The following is a 22,012-nucleotide window of genomic DNA, read 5'->3' on the forward strand; positions in this document are numbered from 1 at the left end:
GGGAAGCAGGTTAGATCCCTGGTTGGGGAACTAGGATTCCTCATGTCTCAGTTAAGCCTAATGCACTGCAAATAAGACTCGATGCAGCCAAAAATAAATAATACAAACTTTGGCTCTTTGGTATTGGGGCAACAGCTCCACCTCCTCCAGCCTCCGTCTTTCCACCAGATGAAATTCACAGATGTGGCCCCCTGTCCAGCATATGTGGCAGATCAGGTGACCTCCAGCCCCACCCTGACCAGACCACACCATTGCTTCAGAATCTTCAGTGGCTCCCTAGTGCTCCAGGATAAAGGCCTCGCCCTAGCTTTCTGTTGGTTTGGTAACAATACCCCCTCCCTCTTCCCAGCCTCACTGCCTGGCCCTCCCTAAGTGTTCCTTGGGGCCTTGGCACATGCCAGCCCTCCCCCTCCACTTCTTCCCCTGTGGGCTTGGTGGGTGAACTGCTGATCTTCTCCTCCCACCTGCTCTCCAACCTCAGGGCCCAGCCAGGACCCAGCCTGGGGTTGGGGGGTATTAGTCAGGTGTCACATTTAACCCCTGCAGCCCTGGTGTCCCCGGCCCAGCTGAGAGGTGGGAAGCCCTGTCTGGGGCGGATCTCAAACCTGTTGGACAGGTTTGCTGTTCCCAGAAGTGGCCCCGGCTCAGAGGCTGCCTAGCTGAGCCTGGCAGGATCCAGCTCCCGGTCAGACCCGGCGGGAGGGAGCTGTAGGGCCCTGGAAACCGCCAGCCGGCGCCGGCGACTGAGGACGCCTCGGGGCAAGTGTCAGGTGGGCACAGAGGGGGCGTGGTGGCTGGACAGGGCGGAGTCGGCTCCGTGTGTGAGGGAGGACTGCTGGAGCCGGGGACAGACGTTGGGACGAACCGAGGAACAAGGGGACAGCGAGACAGACACCAGGGGGAGGGGGGAGGAAAGACGGAAAGTGACCGGAGGCCGGGGGACACAGACATGGCTCGTGGGACCTTGCTGCCTCGGTTTTCTGTTTAGCACCCTGGAGGCGCCGATTGGGGCTCAGGAGGAAAGAAAAGAGGAGAGCCGGAGAAGAAATGGGAAAAGGAGGGGAGGCGGGGAGAGGAGGGGAGAGGGAGCCGGGAACTGACCAGTGGGCTGGGGGGAAGCGGGTGCAGAAAGGAGAAGTGGTGAGGGACCCGGGCCCGGAGGAGCGGGGAGGGAGGAGGCGCTGCGCGGCCCGGGAACGCCGGGGCTTTCCAGAATGTGGAGAAACAGGAAGTGGCGAGTCCTTGCCCCTGACCCCGGGCCGGGTCCACTGCCCCGCCTCACCTGCCCATCACCCGGCTCCTCCTCCATGGGCGGGCCTAGCCCCGGGGTCCTTCCCGGGAGGGAAACCGAGGCTGGTGGGGTACTCCTGACTTAGGCCGAGAATCACCTGGCTCAAAAGGAAGCCCCCAGTGATCTGACCTCCATCCGCGTGAAGTTTTCTGCTCTTTTGAAATAATGATCCGCATGGGGAACTCGCTTGTGTGTTTGGTGCTAACATCTCGCCCATTTAGCAGGCGGGAACGCCGAGGCTCCGCGAGAGGGAGCCGCTCGCCAGGGCTTCTTCTGGGTCCCATTTCTGTCCGTGGCACTTCCCACGTTGAGTGGCTGAATTTCACCAATAAAAACACAGGACTTCCATCCAAGTTAGATGTGAATTTCAGATACATCGAGGCTAGTTCTTTGGTATAAATATAGCCCAAACGTTGCCTGGGCTATACTGGCACGAAAAATTATTCTTCCTGTACCTGAAATTCACACTTAACTTTGTGTCCTGCATTTTATATGGCGACCCTACTTCCTTGAGCCTGGTCAAAGTGTCTGGGGGACAGTCAGGTGCCCCTCCATGGGGAAGAGTCAGAGGGAGGAGTTGAAGAGGACGCTTTTTGACCTTAAACAGAACTCCACTAGCAGACCCGTGGTCTTCTGTGAGCCTGTCCCCACCAGATGAAAAGCCTTGGTCACTTCTAACAATTGATATGGGGTCACTTAGGTGAGCCCATGATCCAGATGTTCACCTGGAAACATAACGTCTTAAAACTAGGCACTGTTCATTTAGCTGTCTGAAAAATAATAGCCACTATTATCTGTGGGAAATGGAGGCACAGAGAGGTTAAGTCACTTTCTGGGGGTCACAGAGCACCTAGGGCCAGGTTTTGAGCTCCAGAGCAGCATCCATTCTGGTCTCCCAGGCTGCCTTTCGCGATTCCCTGGAAATCCCCAAATCTGACTAATTCCCTAGACATCCCCAGACTTGGCAGTTTCCTCCATGCTGAGATGGCTGGACCCACCCCGGCTTGGGCAAACTGCCCCCATTTCAGGCAAAGTTACACATAAAGATCTCGTGCTTTTCTGAGGTTGATGTAGTGGAGGTCGAGTTCACGCCTCTCAGCAGCTCTCTCTGTGACCCGGGCTATCTGTGGAACAGTTCTGCGCCTCAGTTTCCCCACCAGCAAAACGCAGGTACTATTAGTCAGACCCCAAAGGGCCGCAGTGGGGGCAAGGCCAGCTTCATGGGTGTGTAACTTGGGACTTCACTCAGGCCTGGAGCTTGGGGGGCTGTGCTCAGTTTAACAGTCCCCATCTTGAAGTTCTTGCTACTTTTTGAACAAGGGGCCCTGTGTTTTCACATGTCACTGGGCCCTGCAAATTGTCTGATGGTCCTGTGTGAGCAGAAACTGGTACATACCACCAGATGCTCCGTGAATCAGTTTATTCATCCTTTGAAGCTTAAGTCTCTTGCTCAATTGGATTTCTTCTCATTAGCTATAAAGAATAGTTCCAGGGTCAGGGTTACAACTCAATTGCCAAAAAAAACGCATGCCAAAGTGAAGCTCCATCTGGATATTACTTCTCTCTGGGTCCCAGTTTCCCCATCTGTTCCCTGTGCCTGTGGGTTTGGGTACAGGAGGTCCTGAATTTTTAGGGCAAACAGATTTTTTTTTCTTTTTTTTGCCACATCCCATGGCATGTGGGATCTTAGTTCCCTAACCAGGGTTTGAACCCACACCGCCTCCAGTGGATGCAAGGAATCTTAACCACTGGACTGCCAGGGATGTCCCAAGGCAAACAGATTTTTTAAACATACTCATCTTCCTTACCAGATCTGGCCTTTGAACAGTTTTTAATTTGCTCTTCCTAAGTTTAGCTGTCTGGCAAACTCCTACTTGAACTTCAAAGCCCCAGCCTCAACACCCTCTTAACACCACCCTCCATGATGCCCTAGGCAGAGACTTTGTTCCTCACTGGGCCCTATGCCTGATCTTGCAGATGGGAGTGTCTGGTCCCAGCTCTGTTTCCCCTAGACTGGGGGCTTCCTGAGGGCAAGGATGAGAACTGAGTCCTCTCTGGGGGCCCTGGACTTGTCCAGCTCAAGGCCAGGCACATAGCAGCATTCATAAGAATTCACTGACTAGACAAGCAAGTGAAGAGGTGGCCTCTAAATTCAAGGGGTTGGACCAGGTACAGGAGGCCTCTGGCTGGCTGGTGAGGTGGGTCCAGGAAAAGGTGGCAGTGTCTTCATTCCCTGCTGGGGAGGGGGTGATGCCTCGTGCACTGGTTCTGTCTGACCTGCCAGGCCCAGACCCTGAGGGGGTCCAGTAGGCCCAGTCACAGGAACACATCAGGCCTGTGCCACAGCTGAGTCCCATGCTGTGCCTGACAATGAGGCAGATCCCAGCGTTGTTTGCATCAGGCCCCTGGAAGCCCTGATGGGGAAGGAGACAGCAGGGTAGTCACTCAGTTCTCAAGGCCCCTGCCTGAGAGGATCCTGTTTTTCTCAGGGTGGCCTCTGGGGCTTATCAGACCCCGTGTGCCTGGCTCCCTTTCCAGGAGCGGGTGATCCCAGGACTCCTATTCTAGAGTGGAGATAGATTAATGAGCAGACTACTATTGGTAGGGAGGCAACCAAGAGAGGGAGCATGATAGAGGGACCCAGGGCCCTTTCAGATGGTTGCGAGGCCAAGGTCTGGGCTGTCCGAGAACCCCAGGGGCTGAAAGGTCAGGGTCAGAGTGCACCAGGGGAGGGCAGAGACATGCAAAGATCTGCAGGTAGGCATGGTTCCTCATGCTGCAGAGGAGGAAACTGAGGCTCACTCGAGAATTCGAGCCCCTTCCAAAGGCAGAAGGGCCTCAAGGAGCTGGGGGAGGAGGGTCACCGCGAGAAGGCCCCGCGCCCAAACCCCGCCCGCCAGAGGTCCCGCCCCCACGGCATGACCGGAAGTGCGCGAGCCCCCCAAGATGGCGCCCGAAACCCGGAAGTGAGCGTGGCCGCGGAGAAGCTCGGAGAAACGGAGGCGCCGCGGGCTACGCGCCCGGCCGGACCCGGGTCCGAGGTGAGGCGCGCCCGGCTCCACCCCTGGCCCGCTCCCGCCATCCCTGCCCGGCCAAGCCGCTGTCACCGGCCCGCGCAGGCCATGGCACCTCGCGGCCGCCCGCGTCGCGAGCCGGGGGTTACGGAATTCTGGGGTTTCAGGGCCGCGGGCAGGGGGAGCGCGGCGGCGTGTCCCCGCCCTCATGGGCGACCCCCTGATCCCGCCCTCCCCCGCGACCCTCCTGATCCCGCCCTTCGCCGTCAACTCTAACCCGGTCCTCCTCGGCGACCCCGGACCTTGCGCCGCTCCGTCACCCCCGCCTGACACCCGCCTTGGCATGAACCCTGAAACAGGATGACTCCCAACCCTTTCCTCTCTTTCTCCTCGCTGATTCCCTGATCCCCCGCTGTCTGGCGCTCCCTGGTGATACCCGGACTTTACTTTGGTGACCGTTGACCCCGTGCTTCTCTGTGGCTCTCCTGCACTTGGTGACCTCCTCCTGGCTGCCCCCCTGTCATTCCTTGACTCTTCTCTTCTTATGACTGTCCAGCTCCGTGACTATAGCCCCTCCCTCTCTGGGTGACCCCTGACCTCAGGCTCCTCGCAGATTCCCACCTTTTCTCCGCAGTGACCCTTCTCCCCGGATTCCTGCTGTCCTGGCTTCTCCGCCCTGAGTTTTTACGGGTGTGATCCCATGGCCTTGGGATGGGGCCCTTGCTGGTGTTAACTGAGCAGGCAGAGCATGTTGGGTGGGAGTGTCTCCTGGAGCTGGGCGGGGAGCGCTGGTGGGCAGAGGCGGCCCCCACCCCAGGGCTGCCGAGACCTGGGGCCTGTGGAGCAGTAGCCTATGTGGATTGATGGGGAATGTGAGGTGTCCTCCCAGCACCAGAGCCTGCCTGGGAGCAGAGGCGTGGATAGCCAGGCAGGAGTGTCTAGCATCATGTTGTTACATTCTGGAAAGGGAGAGAGAACTGAGCGTGGGAAGTGTGTTGGTCCTGCCTGCCCTGGGCCTCTTTTCTGCCTGTCCACTGCCTGACTGGCCAGGTATGGTCCCTTCTGTTTGCATCTGGTCTGGAAGCGGTCTGGGAGGAAGCCTGCTGGCAGTTGGAGGGGTGGTGAATGTTGCACCTGTGACGAGGGGGGCTGGTGTTGGACAGACTTCAGGTGGGAACCTGCCTACCTCCTGCCAGGCCAGGTGACCCAACCCAGAGAGGCCAGTGTGGTAGATCTGTCCCTGTAGGAAAGATTCGAGGCAAGTGGGGCTGGGCCCCCAGAGTTCAGAGGGAAGAAGGGCCACCTGTCAGAGGCTGAGGTTCCAGGGAAATCTGTAGAGGTCAGGCCCACCCTTTCTCCAGGCTAGATAGCCTGAGCTGGATCTGACCCTGATTTTGTGTCCTTGCCTGGGGCTCTGTGTACCTGGCTGCCGGGGGAGCTCATCAGTTACGGACGCTGCAAGCAGAGGAGTGGCTGTGTACCCCATCCTTGGGCTGAGACTTGGGCCCGCCTGGCGGCCTGGGGAGGCTACTCCCTGCCCATCTGCACCTTTTCTTCCAAAGGCCCTGTATTTTCCTGGGGGAGTCCCCAGAGGTGGGTGATGGCTGCTCAGGGCTGTCTGCTTGGGCCCTGGGTGAGTGGGCCTGAGATGGGTGATCCCCAAACACACCTGGGCCGGGGAGACCCAGGTGGGCATCGGACAGACCCTGGGGAGTGTGAGACGCTATTCCCAGGGACTGCCAATGTGAGGACCTAGGGGAAGGCATTCGGGCATTTCAGAGGGCGGGAGGGCCCTTTGTTTAACTCTGTGCCTCTGAGCAGATGTCTGCTCACACCTGTCTGGAGCCGGATCTGCCGTGTGTGTGTGTGCGCGCGCGTGCATTTGGGAGAGATGTCTATGCTTTGATAAGGGGGTGAGGGGCTTTGTTTCCAGGGGAGCCCATGTGGCAGGGCACAGAGGAGGCAGTTGGCTTTGTAGTTGGGGTGGGGCAGTACTGGTCTCAGGTGTGCAGCCCAGGACCAGGTCTCTCCAGCTGCCTGACCACTCCGACCCTTGGTGGGGTGGGGAACAGAGGCTGGACCACCACTGGGGACATGACCAGCCAACTGGCACAGCTCGATTCTAGTAAAGTCTCAGAGCACCCCCCCCCTCCCCCCGCCAACCAACAGGGACTGGGCCGGAAACGCTGACCCAGCAGAGGGCTCTGGCCTCATGAGCAAGCCAGCTGGGAATAAAGAGGCGACTGTGTCCAGTCTCCAGAGGCTGCCTCCCTCCTCACAGGGCCTCCGCCCTGTGAAGCTTTCACAGCCCCTGGCGGGGGCGGGGTCTGCCTGTTCCTCATGTGGGGTCAGGTCATGGAGAAGTGGGGGCACCTAGAGGCTGACACGAAGAGTGGGGACACGGGCCCCCTGGGCAGGTCCACATATGTGCCAGTGCATGTCTCTGGACACACACATGTGCAACAGTGCATGTATGTGTTGGAGTGTGCGTGTGTCACGTGTGAGTGCCACGTGCATACATGTGCATGGTGTCACCTGTATGCATACATGTGAGAGTGCATGCGTGTGTGCCTTGCCTACGTGTGATCCGTCAGTGGGCCAGCTTGGAGCGTCTCCAGCCGCTTTTCCGCAGCCAAGGGCCGCGTGGTCAGGCGCGGGGAGGGCCGGCTGCAGCCAGCCGCCTGGGGTGGCCAGGAGCGAGGTCACTCTGGCCCAAGCCTGGCCAGCCCTGCTCGCCCACCATCTCTCCATCTGCCCAGCCCAGATATGGCCTGGTGTCCGTGGGCCCCTATTCCCCCTGGAACTGCCCTCTCCCCTGCTGCTAGCAGGTCAGTCCCCCGTGGGCCAGCTGAGCGGGTCTGAGACAGAGCCAACTTTCTGCATCTTCCTGCCATGGTGACAGCCGCCAGCCTCCCTCGCTGGGGGGTGTGGCTGCCCTGTCCTCAAGTGGGTGACTCAGGTGAGGGCGATTTCTGATGCTCTGGGCTGGCCCGGGAACCCACTGCTAAAGCCTGTCATTTATATATGGTGATGTGGACCCTGAGAACACGATGCTCAGTGAGGGAAGCAGACACAGAAGGACACACAGGGTGTGATTCCACTGGTGGGAAGTGTGCAGAACAGGCAGATCCACAGACACAGAGAGTGGGTTCCTGGTTGTCAGGGGCTGGGGAGGGTGTGGGGGAGACTACGATGGGAGTGAGCTTTCCTTTGGGGGTGAAGGAATGTTCTGGAATTAGATGGAGGTGGTGGTTGCACAAGTCTGTGGATGTATTGAAGGCCACTGTGCTGTTCACTTTAGATGGATGAAGTGTATGGCACGTAAATTGTGTTTCCTTAAAACAGAAAAGTGGTTTAAAAAAGAGACAGCAGGGTCAGGCCTTGGGTGAGGGGGTGTCAGCTGGCCCCATGAAGAGGGCAGAGGTGGTGCTGTCTCCCTGTTTTTTGGAGGGTGAACAAGGCTCCCCTGGGAGCTCCCCCAAGCCCCAGCTCTGCCCTGACAGCTGCCGGCAGGAAGTGGGCTTGTGGGGAGGTAGGCTTCTGGTGCAGGGGTGCCTGAGCCGGGTGTGGGCAGTAGGAGGTCCAGGAGCCCCTCCCTGAAGCCTGGCCTTGTGGGAGGAGGCGCCCTGGTAGCTGTAGCTGGTAGTGCCCTGATCCTCCTGTAGGCTCCCGGTTGCCTGGGATACCCGGCACGTTTCCCCACCCCCACCCCCTCCACCCTCCCATTACAGTGACCCTTCTCTGGTGAGCCCTACACTCCCCCTATGCTGTCCACGGGGCAGAAAGGGCGTCCACGGCTGGCTGTGCTGGGACACTTCAGGGAAGGCGTTGACTTGGCCCCTGCAGGGGGTGGGGTGGGGGAGCAGTGGTCACCCAGCACCTCCCTGGGTCCTCAGGCACCCCTTCCGTGCCAGGCGCTGCCCAGCCTTCCCCGAGCCCCGGAGAGGGGCAGGTGCCTCCAGCCTGGCCTCCGTCCCCAAGTGAAACCGAAAGTGGCCTCTCTGGCCTTCCTGCCGGGCCACATCCCGGAAGGCTGGCGCCTGGCATTTCCCGGGAGTCCGGGTGGGCAGGAGTCACAGCAGCCTGGGGTCAGAGTCTGACCCAGGAAGTGAGGACGAAGTGGGGAGAAGTAGTATTGCGGGGCAGGGAGCCTGCGTGGCTCTGAGTCACAAACTGGGATGGGGTGAGTGTCTCCCTCAGAGATACCCAGAGCCGCCAGGAGCCAGGGCCGCCCTGGAGGTAAGGTGCAGTGAGGGAATGCTGACCCAGGAGCTGTGACAGTGAGGGCGGGGGTGGGTGGGCAAGCCTGAGCACTCCGCCCTGAGCCCTCTCCTATTCTGAACATTCGGGTGTGTCCTCAAAGATCAGTGCCACCAGGGCCACTCTTCCCTAGCTTGGGGATGTGGCTCCGCGCTGGAAGCTGCAAAGTGGGGCAAGAGACCCCTCCCTACCACCCACCCATAGCCCTGTGGGGGCCCTTCTGTTGTCGCTTCGGGTATGTCAGCTGACTGGGGATTTGAGGGGGGGTTTCACCAGATTTGGGAGCTCAGCCTGTTGTCTGGGGGGCAGGACTCAGAGTGAGTGAGCCACCAGGTGGGCGTCGGGAGCTGTCGGGACATCCTTGGGGGTGGGTGATCTTCACCGTGGGAACCTGGAGGAAGGCGCCCCATGCTGGGACAGAATTGGAGTGCAGCTGCCCCCACCAGATCCAGACCTGCCACTCAACTTGCAGAACCTGCCCATCTAGATGCCCCAGCACATTCCTGCACTGGTGGGGGAGTGAGGAGGCCCCGCCAGCCTGCAGCTCCTCCGTGGCCCTGAAGAGGCTGCTCCATGAGGGGCCACCGGGAGCTTCACCACCTCCAGGCACCTCTGGGGTGTTACTGTGCCTCATCATACTGCCCACCTGTCCACTCATGGGCTGTGTCCTAGCTGTGTTCTGGGGTCAGCTCAGTAAGGGCCTCGGAGATGCCCCTGTCCTGATCCTGGGAACTGCAGATGTGTCCCTTCACGTGAAAAGGGATTTCGCAGGTGGGATTAAACTAGGGGCCCTGAGATGGGGTGACCCTGGGTCCCCAGGGCCCCAGCATCATCACAGGATCCTCACGAGCCGAGGACTCTCTCCAATGAGGCTGAAAAGGACAGAGGGTCAGAGCTCAGGGGTGTCCGTGTGCTGCGACTGTGGCTGTTCTTACCATGGGGGCAGCCCCTTGGAGAGCTCTGCTCTGCTGGCAGTGTCAGCGCCGAGCCAACCTTGGGAGACCCAGAGCCAAGGGCTGGCGAGCTTGCTTGGACATCTGACCTGCAGGCCTGGGGGAGGGTTTTCATTTGTGGATGCTCATCTGCACAGGAAAAGCAGACACAGGCCTGTCTGTGGGTCTTGGGACCCCTGCTGCTGCGACTTAGTGTCTGCCCTCTTCCCAGCACAGGCCCTTCCTTCTGCGGCACAAGGGTGCCCTTTGGCTTGGGATAAGGTCTCTTGTGATGTTCTTGGCACCAGGCTGGACCATAGGAGCCCAAGGAGGGCGCTGACCAGTCTGACCACTTGCCCAGGACTAGTGTGATCTAGCCGTGGGGAGCACCGTCCTCTGTCTGTCTCTGGGCTCTCCAAAGAGCTGGGCAGAGGGACCTGGTATGCCAGCTGGCCTTAGACTCTTGTCATCAAGCAGCAAGCATCAGGAGGAATAGACTCTTCTCCCTGCCGACCCTGGACATCAGTGTCCAAGGACTAGGATGTCAGGCCTGCAGGATTCAGCTTAATGTCCTCTCAGGGGAGGAAGATCCAGGGGTCAGAGGAGACCACAAGCTCAGTGTATCTAAAGCCTTTTCAAGACCATGAATAAACACAAGCCCTGAGCAGACATTTTCCAGAAGAGGAAGCCTGCATGTATGTGCCCTGTCATCATGGGAAGCCACTCCAAACCTGTCCACACAGATGCAGGTTGGAAGGTCTATCAGCTGCAAGGGGAGGCCAGCTGGAGCGCCGTCTTGTGAGCTGTCTCCTGATAAAGCTGGACCGCACCTGAGAGTGGGGACCAGGGATCAGGGCCCCAAGACCTAGGCTCAGCATTTCCAGCTGTGACTAAAGAAGCTCCTTGTCCTCACCCCCCTTCCCTTCTGGGCCATTGACCGGGTATGAAGGGCTCCATGCCCCTAAGCTGTGTCTTCGGAGCTGGTGGGGGTGCTGACTGGCCTCCCGAGGGCTGTGAGACTCTGGCAGGTCCTTATGGATTCGAGGTGGTCCTCTAGGTGTGGGAGCTGCTTTGAGAAGCACTTGGTCCGCAGTTGGCCCTCAGAGTACCCTGGTCCGGTGGTTCTGTGCCCACTAGCACACAGGTCTGTGGGCACAGACACAGCCAGTGCAGGTGACCCTGAATCGGTGCCCACAGGACTCAGCCTTAGCGTCTCCTCTTCTGCATAAACGTTCATCTCCGCAAACATCACTCCATTACCTGGGTCTGGGGTTGGTTCTCCTCCAGCTAGGGTTTGTTTTTGCCTTTCATCTGAACATCCACAGTGGCTGTAACAGCTGACCACAGGCTCAGCTTAAACCACAGGGATTTACTCTCCCAGATCTGGAGACTAGCTGTCTGAGATCAAGGTGTTGCGGGGTGGTGCTCCCTCCACCTACTCCAGGAGAGGGTCCTTCCTTCCTCTCCCAGTTCCTGGCGTGGCCCACAGTCCGTGGTGTCCTGGCCTTGTGGGCAGAGCACCCCTGTCTTTGCCTCCGTTGCCACACGGCCACTCCCAGGGTCTCTGTGTCCAGATTTCCCTCTTGTAAAGACATAGGCCTCACCACCCCATCTTAAGTCCTTTTGTCTGTGAAAAGCCTGCTTGTGAGAGGACCTGTTCCTGGTGGACCTGAGCTTGGGGGTCACCCCTCTCTCAAGCATGCCTCCCCTGTCCCATCACTTCCACCCACACACGCTGGGCCCTCCTCCATAGCCCTGACCCCTGTCGCTCACCAGCTGGCCCTGTGTCGCCGTGTGTCCCACCTGAGTGCCTGGCCTGGCCAGTCAGTGAGGAGGGGCCCCTGAGGCTCCCCTTGGGACCCACCCGCTCCCTTTTTGGCCCACCCACGGAGGTGGCCATCCAGGTGCCTGTGCCCTTCCAGGGGTCCTGACAGAGTAAGCTATGCCAGCCAGACCAGATGGGACCTCGGGGCGTGGCCAGTGCCCCCAGGACAGAACTCCTTCCTCTTGCCTGACCTTCCCTGCCCCTCTGCCCCTCCAACTGCAGCACTTCCTGACCCGGCTGGACCGCTCTATCAGGAGCAGAGGAGACTCTCTGGGTACCCCTGCTGGGAACTGACCATAGGCTGTCTCTGACCAGTAGGGCAAGAAGGGGCCTCCCCACCCCAGCCCTCCCCCAGACATCCCAGACCCGGTCTCCTGATTCCACCCAGGCCACTGCCCCCACCAGCGCCCCCCTCATTCCCCCATCCCAGATCCCAGGGCCAGTGCTCAGACTCTAGCCGCGGGGTGGCCAGAGGGACTGCTGTCCTGCGGCCTGGGGGAGACTGGCAGGTCCCTGATGCCTGGAGAGGGGGTTCCTGGTAACACGTGACCACCAGAGCCCAGGCACCACCAGGCAGGGGTCTGGGTAGCTGGTTCCGAAGGTGCCTGGGGGGCTGAGCCCTTAGTGCGCATCACATGGCCCACCCTGGGGGCACTGGCCCTACATTGAGGTCTGGTTAGGGCACCGAGGTGAAGTGGGCTCAGCCTAGAGGTGGGGTGGCCATGGTCACCCACCAGCTGGGTGTGTCCCGGGGATCAGGCTGCCCCAGATCTGGCCTCTTCCCACATTCCATCCCCTGCCCCGCCATCGTCTTGTCCAGGCCACCAATTCCTTGATCTTTCTGTTGTACAATGACTCATTTGAAATGTGATCTCAAAAGGAAATCCTGCAACTCAAAGCTGGGTGAAGTGCATGCTCCGGCCCAAGAACACCTTGCGAGCACCCCTGCCACACGTGCCATGGGGCTCACGTCTCAACAAACATATGCTGTGGCCCGGCCTCCTTCATACCCGGGGAGTGCAGCCTCTGAAGCTTGGGAGCTGGTGATGCTGTCCTGACCCCGGGGGGTGGGCAGGTTGGGGCGCTCAGCAGAGGTCACAAAGTGAGGGGATGGGAGGACTGTGTTTGAGGGTGCAGCGGGGTGAAGTGAGCTGAAGTTGATGGTGGGGCCCAGAGACAACCTTGGGTCTGGGCATCCAAGGACGGCAACGCTGTAGGGGTGGCCTCTGGGGGTGTGGGGATGGTGGTGGGCACAGTGTCGGCTCCACCTCAGCCCCTGACAACCAGGAACCCACTCTCTGTGTCTGTGGAGCGCCCACAGATGATCTGTTCTGGACGTTTCCTGTCAGTAGAATCACACCCTTTGTGTCCTTCTGTGTCTGCGTCTCTCACTGAACATCATGTTCTCAGGGTCCCTCCACGTGGTAGTGAGTGTCAGGGCTTCACCCCTTTTTGTGGTTGAGGGATGGTCCCAGGTGTGGAGGGACGCGTGTGTTGATCCATCATCCACTGGGGGCACTCGGGCTGTATGTACCCTTTGGCTGTTGTGGATGTGAGTGTTCAGGTTGCTCTGTGGGTGTGTCTCTGCTCCCCGGGTGGACACGTGAGAGCAGGACTGCTGGCTCCGAGGTTACTGTGTAGCAGGTGAGGTGCTGCCAATCCCCAGGTGGCACCATGTCCCCTCCCCCCATTTGGGTTCATGATCCCCAGAGGCCCTCTTGACTCGCAGCCCCGTTGCTCCCCTCCCCACAAAACCCCCAGGTCTAGGTCTGAATGCTCTGCTTGGTCAGAGAAGACTTCTGGGGTCCCCAAGGCATGCCCCCCCACGTGTCTTGGTAGGACAGGACAGACAGGTCCCGTCACAGGAACTCCTCCTCCAGTCATGACTCCCCATGGAGCATAGAGAGCCCTCCCCACAGGGACAGCCTCTTCCTCTGGAAGGACGTGATGCCCTGGGTTGCGGTGTGGAGCCTGAGCCTGCGGGGCCAGACACTCAGAATGGGTGCCATGCAGGCCTGGCCTGCTGCCAGTGGGGGTCCCTGGGGCTCCATGCACCCCAAGGACAGCTCAGGGGTCCCCCTCCTGTGCTGTTCGGCCATGGTCTCTGGATGGTGCTTCCCAAGGGAGCAGCCCCAGCCTCTGCAGGTATGGAGCTGAGAAGCACCTGGGAGTGAGTATAGGATCGGCCCCACCTAGACCTGTTGAGGAGTCTCTTGAATCAAGGAACTTGCATCGAGGGTTTCTGTGATGGCTGTGGTCACTGAATGGCTTGGGGTCTTGGAGGCTCCGGGTTCCATGGCGCTCCTGACGAGCCTTATGCCCAAACAGCCCATTCTCCTGATGATCAGACTGAGGCTTATGGAGCTCTGGGCCCCGAATCTTTGGAGGTTATCCAACCCTTAGACGGGGAGGTGGGTTTGACCGTCTGCTTGACTGAGGCCACAGGTCCCAGAGCAGCCATGTGTTCCTCCTGGTGCCGCCAGGTCCTGCTGGGAGTCGGGGGACTGGCATCCTGCCAGCCTCTCTAGCCGAGGCGGGGCAACCCAGCCCCCACAGGCTTCCTGAAGGGCTGGATGCAGCCCCTGTCCCTCTGGACCTCGGGTGAGGCACTCACGAGCAGCGAGTGGGTGCAGGCAGCTCTCCCCGCCCCCCGCGGGATTGCACAAGACTCTGTGTGGCAGAGATTACTGGAAGTCCTGAGGATTTCTTCACTCAGGGCTTGGCCGGGAGTGGCAGCCGCCTCCCCTTCCTGCCTCTCTGGGTGATTACGTCCCAAGGCCTTGTTCTGAGGGGCACTCAGTCAGCCTGGGGTTCCCACCCTCCGTTGATGATGTGGCCTGCAGTATGTCAGTCCTACCCAGGCCATGGACGGGTGGGCATGGAGGGGTGGGGAGATCACATGGGGCTGGGTCATCCCCTGTGCTTTCCCCAGCTGGGTGTCTGTCCCCCTTGTCAGTGGGACCCTATGCAACCCTACCTAGCCCCACCTGGGTCTGGGGGCTCCTCCCGGCTCAGCCCAGCTGCCCAGAGAGCCTCGGCACACTTGACCTCGCTGCAGTAGGATGGGGCTCCCGTGGCCCTGCGGCCCCTCCAGCTCAGAGCTGCCAGTTGGCTAAACCTCTTCTCTTTCAGACAGTAGTCACAGATCTGGGGGTGTGTCCCTGTGGCTCATGCTAGGCTCCCAGGGCTCAAGGTTCTCTTTGTGGGTGGCGGGAGTGGCCCCAGAGCTCACAGGATTCAGGGGCCTGAGAACAAGGGTGGGAGTGCAGCGGGGCCCCCACCCCCAAGGGGCTGCCCTCAACCTGGAGGTCTCGGCCACTTGCCTAGGAGGGAGTGATGGGGCAGCTGATGGATCCCCTAGCACAGCCCCCACGTGGGTGGGGTAGTCAGGTGGGCTGGGGTCATCTGAGGGTTCCCCTAGGGATCCTGCCATCCCCAGCCCACTGTCCCCAGAGGCACCCTTTCCCACCCTTTGGGGTTGGAGGGCAACCTTGGGATGTGCCTGTCTTTCCCCAGGTCATGATGCCGCCACCGCGGAGCAAGAAGCCCAGATAGCTGCCCCTGCAGCCTGGCTCCTGGAGCCCCCTGATGCTGGCAGTGGAGCCTGCCATGGACGGGGAGCTCCCTCCGCACGAGCCCCCACCGGCTGGCAGCGTCCTGTACAGCCCACCACCCCTGCAGACCCCACTGTGTGGGCCCAGCGTCCAGGTGAGCCCCAGCCCCGGGTGTGTGGGGAGGACCCTCTGGGGGTCATGGGCCTCCCCCGAGTCCCTCACACGTTTGCTGTAAGGTTTCTGATGCCAGGACCATGGCTAGCCCTTGGGAACGCTCGGCCTGGGTGACTGCCCCCACCCATGAGATGTCAATGGCTCGGACTGCTGGCCAGTCATGCTCATCCACTCTGCCACAGCATTTCTTTCTCCTTATTTTTCAAGACTTTATTTCTGAAGCAATTTTAGGTTTATGGAAAAACTGCACAGAAAGTTCCTATACAACCCTTTCCACTTCCCTCCCCTCCGTTAGTGTCTCAGGATCCTCAGGGTGCCAAGCCCAGGAGCCAGTGCCCATCAGCATCACTCTCTGAGGACCAGTGACGTTTGGTTCACTTTTATTGCTAGGTGTTCTGTGTGTTTTGACAGTTGTCAGGTGACCTGTATCCACTGGTCAGCATTGCAGAGCAGTGTCACCACCCTAAATCCCCCTGCCCCCACCCATCCTTCTCTCTCCAGAGTCTCACCTTTTTCAGAATGTCCTAGGGTGGACACTAGGACACTGTGTAGAGTTTTTAGACCAGCCTCTTCCCTTTAATGACATGCGTGCAGGGCTCTTCTGAGTCTTTCTGTGGCTTCACAGCCCGTTTCTTTCCATCGTCTGCATGTCCCACGGTTGGTTTATGCGTCCACCTGCCGAGGGACAGCTCACTCGCTATCCCTGAGCTCTGACTGCTGCAGTAAAGAACCGCAAGTGATAGAACGACTGTGGGTGCCAGGCCTCCTCATATCACAGAGGGTATGGAGGCCTTGCTCAGAGAGGGGGCTGGCATACTCCAGTGAGTCTGGCCTGCCTGGAGCAGAACAGGGCTCCTTCCCTGCAGAAGAGGAAAGAAGCTGAATGTCTTGGTGGGGAGACTTGAGTTGCTCGGCAGAGGGAGCAAGTGGGATGTGGGCTGCGTGGGCGTGGGCGCAGCAGCAGGTACACCCGGGCGTGTCCTCCCCCGACACCTGCTGGGATGCGAGGGAAAGGCCAGCAGAGGGGGAGAGCGAGGATTCAGCTTGGGGTTCAGAGAGGCCAGGCACTAGGCCTCTGGAGCAAGGCAGAGTTCCAGGTCAAGGGCCCAGAGCTGTCAGGAGGCACCCCAGACTTCCAAGTGTAGCATCAGATGGGGCTGTAGGTCGTGCACAAACCCAGGAACCACCCCGTGCCCGGCTGTGCCCACGAGGCACCCTGACATGGCAGAGTACAGCACCAGGTCAAGTCGAGCAGGCCTCACCATTTGGTGGGGAGGGAGTGAAAGCAGATCCAGCTGAAGACCCCCCACAGCCTCAGGCCAGGCCTCCCCCCAGGCACACCTGTGCCCACCCAGCTATGCCCACAGGGGCCCTGCCGTCCTCGGCTTCGCCTGTCTCCAAGCCTCTGCCCACCCATGCCCTCTCTGACTTGTGGCATGAGGTGTGTTCCTTCCTCACATGCTATGTCTCTCCATTTCGTGGGCTTGGAGCCTGCGCCTGTCATTCTTAATAACCCTTTAGGATTTCTCCTCCTCAGCATCCCATCATCTGCTTAATTATTTCCCCATTGTTGGGCCTTTGGGGCAACTCTAGTTTTCTACCGCTATAAATAGTGCCACTGTGTTTTCTCGCGGCTCCTGGATGAGTCCCTGGAGGGTATGCTTCTGGAATAGAATTCCTGGGTCAGAACAAGCCCCAGCTCAGAGCAGGTTTGCAGACGACGGGGCTCTTCTGCAGGGAGTAGGCTCCTTCCATGTCCCATGGTGGTGACCCAAGAAGCCAGCCATGGGCCAGGAGGCAAGCTCTGCAGGGACAGCACATGGGGACCGCAGGGGCTGAGATACTGGAATCTAGGGGAAGATATTTGGGCCAAGATGGAGCCCTGAGTACAGGGAGGTGCTGCATGGGGGCTGAGCTTCGCTCTGGGCAGTCAGAGCCCACAAAGCAGGCTCTTGGGCTGTTTACACAGCCTGTCCCTCTCGGGCCACTGAACATGGGGGTGGCCCCTCAGGCCACACTGGGCCTGGGCCACTGTATTGACACTGAAGAGAAGTTGCTCAGTCGTGTCCGACTCTTTGCGACCCCATGGACTGTAACCCACCAGGCTCCTTGGTCTGTGGGATTTTCTAGGCATGAATACTGGAATAGGTTGCCATTTCCTTCTCCAGGGGATCTTCCCAACCCAGGGATCAAACCCGGATCTCCCGCATTGTAGGCAAACACTTTACTGTCCAAGCTACCAGGGAAGCCCTGAGAGCTATCTTTTCTTTATCTGAAATTCCAATTTCACTGGCCGGGTTTCACTGGCTGTTCTGTATCTTATCTGGCAGTTCTGTATTATCTGCTGCACTGCCTGAGCAGGAGTGTCATCTCCTTCATCAGTTTACGTGAGGCCTGGGAAGCTCCTGGCTAATCTCCCAGGACCTTCTCCTCCCCAGGGGAGGGCCAGCCTCTTTGTCTCCAGGCAGGCTCTGATTGGCTAACCTGCATAGGGACCCATCTTGGAACCAGTCAGGTCCCCAGGCCTACCTTCTGAAGGCGGTGTCACTTTCATTGGCTGCAGGTATAAAATCCCAAGGAAGGCTCTGACTGGTTGGTTGGGGTCATGTGCCCCGTCTCGGAGCCGGTCACATTCTATGGACCTTCCTGTTCACCCTGGCCCTCTGGGGAAACGGAGGCACAGTGAACCTGCTGGGAGGCCCCTGGTGGGAGAGGGGCTCAGTGCCCTCTGGACCCTGCCCCAGGGCAGTGGGGGACCAGGGACCCTGCCCCACCACCGCCTCCCCTGACGCCCACTGCTTTGTCATAGGACACCATGCTGCACTACCCCTGGTGGAACAGCTTCTCGCCCACAACATACCCAGCCTTCTCCAGCGAAAGCCAGTAAGTGTCCAGCTCCCAGGGTTCTGCTGGGGGGCCCCCACCCACAGGGGCTTCACTTTGCCTCTCCATCCCACAGCTGGGGCTAAATGGAACCAGAGCTGTCAGTCGGGGAGTGGGGCTTCAGTGTCCAATCAGGAGGGTGGAGACCCAAGCCCTAGACTGACCTGCTGTGATCTGCCTTAACGAGAACCCTCCAGGGAGACAAGCAGCAGTAGTGGGGACAAGGGGGCCAGGGAGGGCCCCACTGTGGGGACATCATGTGGGCAGTGAGAAACTACGGGGCTGAAAGGAGCCTGGAGGGCAACTTCTCTGTGAAGGGCATTGGCAAACTGGGTTTTGAAGGATAAATAGGAGTTTGCCGGGTGCAGAGCAGGCCTGGAATCCAGCCAAGGAATGGCCCGTGCAAAGGGCATGAAAAGAACATGTAGCCAGAGCCTCAAGGTTTTTCTGGGGTTCCATGTCTGGGGACGTGGGCACGTGGGCCCTTCCTAAGCAGAGTTTCTGAGGTGCCAGAATTGTTCCTGCAGGCTGGTGACCCCCACCTCTGTCTTGCATGCAGGGTGGGTGGGCAGAGTCCCACACTCCCACCGGCTCAGCTTCCTTTTCTTCCTGCAGCCAGTTCATGAATTCCTCCTTCATTATGGGCCAGCCCTGCACGGACACCAGCTATGGCCCCGCGGCCACCGCCCCCAGCTTCCCACCAAAGAGCAGTGATTTTCCTCAGGTAGGAGAACTTGGCTGGGCCGCGCACCTCTTGGAGGTGTTAGTGCCAGCGGATGGGGCTTGTGTGGGGGGATAGCCGATGTGACTTTTCCATAGCAGGGGCGCTGGGTCAGAGGTCATGTCACTGAGGCCAGGGGCCCATCCGCTGTCACTCCCACCTGCGTGCAGGTCACAGGCCGCATCACACGCGCTTTGCCCATACCTGTGCTTTCTCCATTCGTGCACCTTGGTGGGTCCACAGTCCCCATGCCTCGTCCAGGGGGCTCACAGGTGATGCTGCGATTCCCTCCACTCAGCAGCCCTTGATCGAGATCTTCAGAGGGGTCTGCGGGAAGAAGCCCAGGGCCGTCCTGGGGGGCCCTTAGTGCCAGGGTGACCCCCACCTAGGGGCAGGAAGTAGGGGCAACAGGGGCTGTGTGGTGCTGCGTCTCCCTTGGAAGCTTGGAATCCTCAGCCCCCAAGTGGCTCCTGTGTCTGGGCAGACTCAGCACACGTGGACCGGCTTGGGTGGGGGTGTCAGGTGCTCAGGTTTCCTTACGTAAAGTGGGAGCTCGTGGGCCCCACCAGGTGACAGGCTGAGGAAGTCCATGGCACACACAGGCCAGTGCACACCCACTGGACTCGCATGGACCCAGGCCAAGGCCTTTCTGACTGGTCTACACCCACGGCGGGCAGCAGGACCGACCAGAGAGCTAGACAGGGCGGTGGGGGTGTGTGCTGCGGTGACTGCATCCCCCCAAATCCGCATCCTCCTGGGACCTCAGGATGAGAACCTACTTGGCTGTTGGAACTTTGTGGGTCAATTAATAGAGACAGAGCTGAGGTCATCCTGGTTAGAGTGGCCCTAACCTTGCCAGAAGACCCTGTAGAGACACAGCGTGGGGAAGCATGTGATAAGGGAGGCAGAACCTGGGCACCGGGGAGGCAGGGAGATCCCAGAGCCTGGAGGCGTTGCCCGCATGCCTTGCCCTGGATGCCTGCCCTAAACGCGAGATGTGTCTGTCATTTGAGCTGCCCCATCGGTGACCTTTATAGCTGCCCAGGAGGTGACATGCTGGTCTTGTGGCCTGGGAAGCAGAACCTGCCCCTGGGGACACCTGAGACCCCCAGGGCAAGGATAGTGGGGTGGGGACAGGAGGCCCGTGGATCAAGCCTCCCAGACTCTATAGAAGGATTTGTGCTTTCCACTGCCGGCCACTGGTCTGTGGGGACACCACTGACCACCAGAAAAGGAAGGTTGGTGGGTTCACACTCCCAGGGCATCTGCCATGGCCCCTCGTCTCTGGGCATTGGCTAGCCGTGGGCTGGCAGCTGATGGGCCTCTTGTCCACTGGGTCCAGGGCCTGACTCTGTGTCCAGACTTGTTCCCTTGCTGGGACATCCCGTACTGGAGGGATAAGCCTGGGCCATGCCGAGTCCAGGGCCAGCGGAAGCTTGTGTGGGCTGACCCAGCTCCTGCGGCCGCTCAGGGTCCTCACTCCCCATCCCACTCACCGCTTCCACTGCCTCCTGGACTCTGTCAAGAATTCACACGGCTTCCAAGCCAAGAATCCCCTGGGGCACTGCATCCGCTTCTTGCCACAGGTGGGGAAGAGCACCCTGAACGGCCCCTCATTGAAGGTCACATGTCCACCCGACAGAAGCTCACAGAGTGTGGCCACGGCCCACTCACCCTCCAGTCTTCCATGCAGGGGGCGACTTGGACCAGGTCTCCCTTTAAAGCAGTGAAACGTCTTCAAACGAGTTCTCACCCCATTGCCGACCATGAGGTCACACAGATGTGAGACCATAGTGCAGCCAGGGTCTGACTCTGTCGTCAGCATCCTCCATCTCCCCTGGGACCCCTGTGCCTATAGCCAAACGTAGGACAGAGTCCAGAGTGGGCCTGGCGTTCAAGGTTGTTCCCAGCCCAGCTCCCGCCTGGTGGGTCCGCTCTGCTCCTGGTTCAGACTGAGTGACATTGCATGGTGGCTGGCACAGGGACAGCCCCAAAGACATCCTCGTCTTGGGACCTGTGGACATGTCACCTCATGGGCAGAGGGGACTTTGCAGGTGGGATTAAGCTAAGGCCCCTAAAATGGGGATGACTCCTGGGGTCCCAGTGTCATCACAGGGTCCTTATAAGAGGGAGGTAGAGGGTCAGAGGCATAGAGACGGGAGATGCTGCTCTGCTGGCTGTAAGGATGGAGGGAGGGGCTGTGAGCCAGGGATGCAATACCTCTAGAAGCTTGAAAAGCGGGGAGCCAGTGCTCCACTGGAGCCTCCAGAGGTTACCAGTCCCATGAACCCATCTCGTACTTCTGACCTCTAGAACCATAAAGTAATAAACGTGCTGTTGTAAGCCATGGAGTTCAGGGTAGTCTTATTACAGCCGCATTATCATGTGAAGCCCTCACGAGGCCCATGACACATACCAGAAGCGGTTGCTCCTGTTAGTATGTCAGAAGGAGTTTTGGAATGGGGAGTGCAGACCTGGGCTGGGGGCATGCGATGGGTGTACACCTGCAGGCCCTAACCCATCCCCTGGTAACTAAACCTGAGCCCCGAGTTTCCTGCTGTCCAAAGTGAAAAGGGAAAGACTACTGGGATGTGTGACCCTCACAGCCCACAAGCAGAAAGCTTCCCCCTGCCTTCCCTTGGGGCCTGGAGCAGTTTCCTGGAGGCGCCACACAGCCAGCTTGAGCCCAGGACCTGGTGGGGTCAAGCCTGCCTCTGTGTGGGGTCCCCATCCACCAGTTACCTGGGAGGGATCTACAGCCGAGGGAATTTGCTCTGGGGGTCTAGGGCAAGAGGTCAGTCTGGCTCCCACTTGGAGGTAGCTCTCTTTGTCTCTTGACAGTTCTGGCCATCAGACCAGGCGCCCACTGAACCGCCACAACCGGGGGCCCTAGTTCCAGCCAGGGAGGGGTCCGCTGAAAATTTCATCCCTGATGCTTTTTTCTGTATGTTTGAAGGTTTTTGTGAAACACAATGAACTTTAAAATGTCTTAACCTTACAGGGACTTCCCTGGCAGTCCACTAGATTAGAACTCCTTGCTTCCAATGCAGGGGATGTGGGTTCCATCCTTGGTCGAGGAGGTAAGGTCCTGCATGCCATATGATGTGACAAAAAAATAGAAAAAAAAAAAAATCTTAGATTCACAGCAAAGTGGCCAAAATGATACAGAAAATCCCTGAGCACCCTGCCTCACCTTGTGGCTCAGATGGTAAAGAATGTGCCAGCAGTGCAAGAGACCCAGGTTCAATCCCTGGCTTGGGAAGATTACCTGGAGGAGGAAATGACAACCCACTCCAGTATTCTTGCCTGGAAAGTCCCATGGACAGAGGAGTCTGACGGCCTGTAGTTCTTGGGGTCG

The 22,012-nt window shown here is 59.2% G+C and overlaps 1 protein-coding gene across 3 annotated transcripts in view; it reads left to right on the plus strand.

Annotated features, from left to right (window-relative positions):
• Positions 1 to 639: 639 nt before the first annotated feature.
• Positions 640 to 22,012, plus strand: part of SBNO2 (strawberry notch homolog 2) — a 42,490-nt gene continuing 21,117 nt past the window's right edge. Inside the window, exons 1-4 of one of the 3 annotated variants that reach the window (XM_055429044.2) lie at positions 640 to 770; positions 14,839 to 15,030; positions 17,860 to 17,933; positions 18,549 to 18,657. In XM_055429044.2, coding sequence (XP_055285019.1) covers positions 14,911 to 15,030; positions 17,860 to 17,933; positions 18,549 to 18,657 — 303 coding nt within the window. In that variant the 5' untranslated portion in view covers positions 640 to 770; positions 14,839 to 14,910. Of the gene's footprint in view, positions 771 to 4,153; positions 4,333 to 14,838; positions 15,031 to 17,859; positions 17,934 to 18,548; positions 18,658 to 22,012 lie in introns of those variants that run through there. The other 2 variants (XM_055429043.2, XM_055429046.2) reach the window with 2 other exon arrangements.

The sequence above is a fragment of the Moschus berezovskii genome, chromosome 8 (assembly GCF_049115385.1).
Source record: "Moschus berezovskii isolate FMDL1 chromosome 8, NW_MosBer_1.0, whole genome shotgun sequence".
NCBI classification, from domain to species: Eukaryota; Metazoa; Chordata; class Mammalia; order Artiodactyla; family Moschidae; genus Moschus; species Moschus berezovskii.